General features: G+C 57.6%; 1 protein-coding gene across 1 annotated transcript; it reads left to right on the top strand.

Moving 5' to 3' along the window:
- Window positions 1–4,041: 4,041 nt before the first annotated feature.
- On the top strand, window positions 4,042–5,803 carry LOC119332518 (UDP-glycosyltransferase 75C1-like). Its single transcript, XM_037605696.1, has one exon. It carries the CDS (start codon window positions 4,098–4,100, stop codon window positions 5,523–5,525), a length of 1,428 nt encoding a protein of 475 aa, XP_037461593.1. The 5' UTR covers window positions 4,042–4,097; the 3' UTR covers window positions 5,526–5,803.
- The last annotated feature ends 367 nt before the right edge of the window (window positions 5,804–6,170 follow it).

The following is a 6,170-nucleotide window of genomic DNA, read 5'->3' as shown; positions in this document are numbered from 1 at the left end:
TGTACAATTGGCCTCTACACCTGGTATTACGCCTTTAAAGGTCGTTTTGGTGGGCTTAATCCTCTAGGGATCTATGCCCATTTTCCGCACTGTATCCTGGTAAAGCAGGTTCAGGCTGCTGCCGCCGTCCATAAGGACTCTAGTGAGATGAAATCAGTCAATAATTGGGTCTAGAACCAATGCGGCGAATCTGCCATGACGGGTGCTAGTGGGATGGTCCCTTCGATCAAAGGTGATCGGGCAGGAGGACCATGGGTTGAACTTTGGGGCGACTGCCTCTACCGCGTATACGTCTCTTAACGCGCGCTTCCGCTCCCTCTTGGGGATGTGGGTTGCGTATATCATGTTCACCGTCCGCACTTGTGAGGGGAAAACCCTTCTATCCACTGTTGTTCGGCGGTCGGGGCTCTTCGTCGTCATCGCTATGCAGCCCCTTGTCTTTATTTTCTGCATCTAACTTGCCTGCCTGCTTGAACACCCAACAATCCCTGTTGGTGTGATTGGCCGGCTTTTCGGGGGTGCCATGTATTTGGTACAAGCGGTCGAGTATTCGGTCCAAACTGGACGGGCCCCTAGGATTTCTTTTGAATGGTTTTTTCCGCTGACCGGATTTATAGCCTCTGAATCTGGCATTAACTGCCGTATCATCAGCATTGTCACCGTTAATGTGGCGCCTCTGCTTGTTGTGACGCGACCTGCCACTATTGTCCCTGGTATCTGAATTACCAGAGTTCTTGGTCATATTATTGTTGCGAGCAAGCCAGCTGTCTTCTCCCGCGCAAAAGCGGGTCATGAGTGTCGTGAGTGCTGCCATCGATTTCGGCTTTTCCTGTCCAAGGTGCCGGGCCAGCCATTCGTCACGGATATTGTGCTTGAAGGCTGCTAGGGCCTGTGCGTCCGGATAGTCGACTATTTGATTTTTCTTTGTTAGGAATCGTGTCCAGAATTGCCTGGCCGATTCCTCTGGCTGCTGAATTACGTGGCTTAGGTCATCGGCGTCTGGTGGTCGCACATAAGTGCCCTGGAAATTGTCGAGGAATGCGGCTTCTAGGTCCTCCCAACAACTGATTGATCATGTTGGCAAGCTGTTAAGCCAATGCCGAGCCGGTCCTTTAAGTTTGAGTGGGAGGTATTTGATGGCGTGGAAATCATCACCGTGGGCCATGTGGATATGAAGGAGGTAATCCTCGATCCATACCGCAGGATCTGTTGTGCCATCATATGATTCGATGTTTACGGGTTTGAAACCCTCGGGGATTTGATGGTCCATTACTTCGTCTGTGAAGCATAGTGGGTGTGCGGCGCCTCTGTACTGGGCTATATCACGACGTAGCTCAAATGAGCTTTGTCTACTGTGTTCGGCCCTGCCGGATTTGTGTCCGGCGTGACGGTTGTCGTCTCAAGTCGTGGGGCACCCACGCGATCCGTAGATCGATCTTGTTTGCCTTGCCTTGTCCTCCAACATATCTCGCAGGTCTGGCGCATTTTCCCGTGCCTTGGTACGGGGTGCGGCTTGAGTGGAGGGCCGAGAGGCCTCTCTGTCGCGGCCACGAGGTGGCCGGTCGGCCGTATCAGGTGCTGGTGATGTAGGTTTAAGTGCTTCCTCCTCTAATCGGGGTAGCAACCTGCGCTTTGGGTAGCTCTTGGAGGGGTGTTTGAGTTTATGCTCTTCGGCTGCAAAGACTTCAGTCCATCTGTCGACTAGCAAATCTTGATCAGCTCTAAGCTGTTGCTGTTTTTTCTTGAGGCTTCTTGCCGTGGCCATAAGCCTGCATTGAAAACGCTCTTGTTCGACGGGATCCTCTGGCACGACGAATTCGTCGTCGTCGAGGCTTGCCTCGTCTTCGGAGGGAGGTATACAATTATCGTCCTCGACCTCTCTGTCTGCCGCTCTCTCATGAGGGCTGGCTCCTCCATCCTCCCGTGCTGAATCTTGCTGGAGGGGGTTTTCTTCGGCACTCTCCGGAGTATTATTATATCCCATGCTGGAATCACCGTATTTGCTTTGGCGGGATTTTGAGCGGCGCCGCTGACGCCGGCGCTTAGATTGTTTCTTGGAGGGGTCATCCTCCGCTGTTCCATCGCCATCTCCTTCTTTTGGGGTGTCCACCATGTATATGTCATATGACGAGGTGGCTTTCCAGGGCCCAATAGGCGCTGGTTCTTCGTCGTCTCCTGCATCGGCGTCCATACCGTCGATGTCTTCGGAGTCGAAGTCGAGCATGTCGGTCAAATCGTCGACAGTGGCTACAAAGTGGGTGGTGGGTGGGCTTTGAATTTCTTCATCGTCCATACCCAACCTTGCTGACCGTAGTCCGGCCAGGGCTCTCCTGATAAAGAGAGAGACTGCAGTGTCTTCAGAATATCGCCGAAAGGCGAGTGCTGAAAGATGTCCGCGGCAGTAAACTCCATGATCGGCGCCCAATCGGATTCGATCGGCAGGGGCGCGAAGGGTTCGGAGTCCGGAGAGGAGTCCGGCTCCTTGGAGTCACGAGTCTCGCGGAGTGCGGGGCTAGTGTTTGGCTCGATCGCTGTTGGGATCGCAGCCCCCGAGGCGGCGTCCAACCACCCATCCTCGATCGATGCAGTTGGCTCCGAATTAAGGGTCGAAGCCGATGCGGGTGCGGCCTCCAGGACACTGTTCGGCGGCAGAGCTAGATCATGCTCGTCGTGACAGTGCAGCGCGCTCGGCAGTGGCTCGAATCCGTCGAGGATCAAGTCCCCGTGGATGTCAGCCGTGTAGTTTAAACTTCCAAATCTGACCTGATGGCCAGGGGCATAGCTTTCGATCTGCTCCAGATGGCCAAGTGAATTGGCCCGCAGTGCGAAGCCGCCGAAGACGAAGATCTGTCCGAGAAGGAAGGTCTCACCCTGGACTGCATCGTTATTGATGATCGTAGGAGCCATCAAGCCTGACGGCGACGACATAGAGGAACTCTCAATGAAAGCACCAATGTCGGTGTCAAAAACCGGCGGATCTCGGGTAGGGGGTCCCGAACTGTGCGTCTAGGCCGGATGGTAACAGGAGGTAAGGGACACGAAGTTTTACCAAGGTTCGGGCCCTCTCGATGGAGGTAAAACCGTACGTCCTGCTTGATTAATATTGATGATATGGGTAGTACAAGAGTAGATCTACCACGAGATCAGAGAGACTAAACCCTAGAAGCTAGCCTTTGGTATGATTGTTGTTCTGTATGTTGTCCTACGGACTAAAACCCTCCGTTTATATAGACACCGGAGAGGGTTAGGGTTACACAAAGTTGGTTAAAATGGTAGGAGATCTACATATCCGTATCGCCAAGCTTGCCTTCCACGCCAAGGAAAGTCCCTTCCGGACACGGGACGAAGTCTTCAATCTTGTATCTTCATAGTCCAGGAGTTCGACTAAAGGTATAGTCCGGCCATCCGGACACCCCCTAATCCAGGACTCCCTCACTCGGGCATTGATTTCATTTTGCCATGTCTAGTTTGTTGAATTATGATTTGTTTTGCTTTGTTTCAAACTTTGGCATTCTGTCAGTTTGTACGTGCATGGATTGCGTGGATTTAAGGATCGAAATTTGCGGTATGTGGATGTGCGACGCAACATTTATGAGGTGTCCAGTTAGTACTCGCGAACGCGACGTTTGAGGGGGCCAGATTTGCTAAGTTGGACTGTAGATGCTCAATAGGGTTGAATGGTTCAGTTTAAGTTTTTAATAACAGTGATAAAAAATGAGTGAATATGAGCAGCAGTCCGGGGACGGCAGGAGAGCAGCGCCACCGGTGTCCAACCAAACCGGCCGTGCCTGATCGTTCACTTCGCCAACTGACACGATTGGACTGTTATGTCGTCTGCAAAGAAAATTGGACTCTTGTGAACCAACAATGGATGGAGGCGGACGCACATGAGAAGGGTATCGGGCGTAGAACCTAGACACGTCACACCTGACACAACCTAGCTCTGCACGGCTGTTCCGTCAAACACGTGACGCGCACGCGCGGAACCATAATAAAAACCCACGCCCCTACACGCCACCACACAAACCGCCTTTGGCCGTCGCCGCAGATCGAGTACGCCAATCTACCCGTGGCCGGAGTCAGAGCGAGGGACAAGCATGTCTCCGCAGCCGCACTTCCTCGTGCTCACGTTCCCGCTCCAGGGCCACATCGCGCCGGCGCTCCGCCTCGCCCGGCGCCTGCTCGCCACCGCGCCCGACGCGCTCGCCACGTTCTCCACCACCGAAGCAGCGCACCGCCGCATGTTCCCGGCGGACGCGGACGCGGCCGACGGCGGCGGTGATGGCGGCCGCCTCGAGCTCCTCCCGTTCTCGGACGGCACCGGGACCGGGTACGTCCGGAGCAGCACCGACCCCGCGGCCTTCACCGACTACATGGCGTCCTTCCAGGCCGCGGGCGCGCGCAGCGTCGGGGAGCTGGTGGACGCGCTCGCCGCGCGCGGCCGCCCCGTGACCCGCGTCGTGTACACGATGCTCCTCCCGTGGGCCGCGGACGTGGCGCGCGACAAAGGCCTGCCGTCCGCGCTCTACTGGATCCAGCCGGCCGCCGTGCTCGCCGTCTACTACCACTACTTCCATGGCCACGCCGCCGTCGTGGCCGACCACCGCCACGACCCGTCGTTCCTCGTGCGCTTCCCGGGCCTCCCGCCGCAGGCCGTGCGGGACCTCCCGTCCTTCCTCACCGACTCCACCGACCCGTCCGACTTCTTCCACAGCGTGTACACTACCGTCCGCGACCTGTTCGACACGCTCGACAGGGAGACCCCCAGAGCCACCGTGCTGGTCAACACGTGCCAGGAACTCGAGGAGGGCGCGCTCGCCGCGGTGGCAGCGTACGACGCGCTGCCGATCGGCCCGGTGCTCCCGTCCCGCGACGAGGCCGGCCTCTTCAAGCAGGACGGCGCCAAGTACATGGAGTGGCTCGACGACAAACCGGCCGACTCCGTGGTGTACGTCGCGTTCGGCAGCCTGGCGAGGATGGAGAGGGAGCAGCTCGACGAGCTGCTCCTCGGACTCGAGGACACCGGGAGGCCGTACCTGTGCGTCGTCCGGAAGGACATCAAGGCGGAGCTCGCGGATGGCGATGCGACGGAGACGGAGATGGACGCGCCGCTCAAGAACGGCATGGTGGTGGAGTGGTGCGACCAAGTGCGCGTGCTGTCGCACGCGGCGGTGGGCTGCTTCGTGACGCACTGCGGGTGGAACTCCGTGATGGAGAGCGTGGCGTGCGGCGTGCCGATGGTGTGCGTGCCGAAGATGTCGGACCAGCGGATGAACGCGTGGCTCGTCGAGTGCGAGTGGCGCGTGGGAGCGCGCGCGGAGGTGGGCGGCGACGGCGTGCTGCGCGCTGCCGAGGTGAGGCGGCGTGTGGAGGAGGTGATGCGGGAGGGCGAGGCCGCGGGGGGCGCACGGCGCGCGGCGTCAGAGTGGAAGCGGGCGGTCGTGGAGGCTCTGGGGGAAGGTGGTTCGTCGGATCGTAATCTAAGGGCATTCCTCGAGGGCAACACTAGTGGTGTCTCCTTGTGACACCAGCTTGTAGGAGGAGAAATGCGAGGCTGGGCACGCGACAGCACCAAGACTATCGAAGGCGGAGCAAGCTTCAAGATTCTTAACCCACGTTGCATTTCTGGGTTGTCTGATGTATTGTTAGCTGAACAATGTAGAATAGACCATAGATCGCCGGAAATTCGCAGGGGCACGCATTTGCATAGCCGTGTCAGCCGCTTGATTGCCTCACGATTCGTAAAGTCTTTCAATTTTGAACATGGGCACAACAAGTTTTAAGTTATAGTTTCTGAAGCTAATGATTTTGTCGATCGATCTCCCCAACGAAATATCGAGCGGAACCAACAGCCCGCGAACGCATGGTAGGAGAACATGTCGTTTCGGGATCACCGGTACAACAAATCGCCAACCTCGCTAGGTTCCTCCTGCTCACATCCTGCCGCCGCCGGCAGTCCTGTGCCCCCGCCGGTCGCCCGGGCCCGGCCCGCTCCTCCCATTCCCTTCCCGGATCCGTCGTTGCGCCGCCTCCCAGGGAGGTGGCCGGGGCGGCGCGCCTCCCTCTTCTTTCTCGACGGCCCAACTCTCCTTTCCTCCATTGCCGCCGTCGGCGATCGACCCCAGCGCTGTTCCGGGTGGTGTCGGCGGCGGCGGTATTCCTCGGTTTGG

Source organism: Triticum dicoccoides, chromosome 7A (assembly GCF_002162155.2).
Source record: "Triticum dicoccoides isolate Atlit2015 ecotype Zavitan chromosome 7A, WEW_v2.0, whole genome shotgun sequence".
Classification (NCBI taxonomy): Eukaryota; Viridiplantae; Streptophyta; class Magnoliopsida; order Poales; family Poaceae; genus Triticum; species Triticum dicoccoides.
This window is presented reverse-complemented; position numbering and strand designations above follow the sequence as displayed.

Bases quoted from the DNA above. Each gene is read 5' to 3' on its own strand.
- LOC119332518 (XM_037605696.1), top strand. From the start codon at position 4,098: ATGTCTCCGCAGCCGCACTTCCTCGTGCTCACGTTCCCGCTCCAGGGC.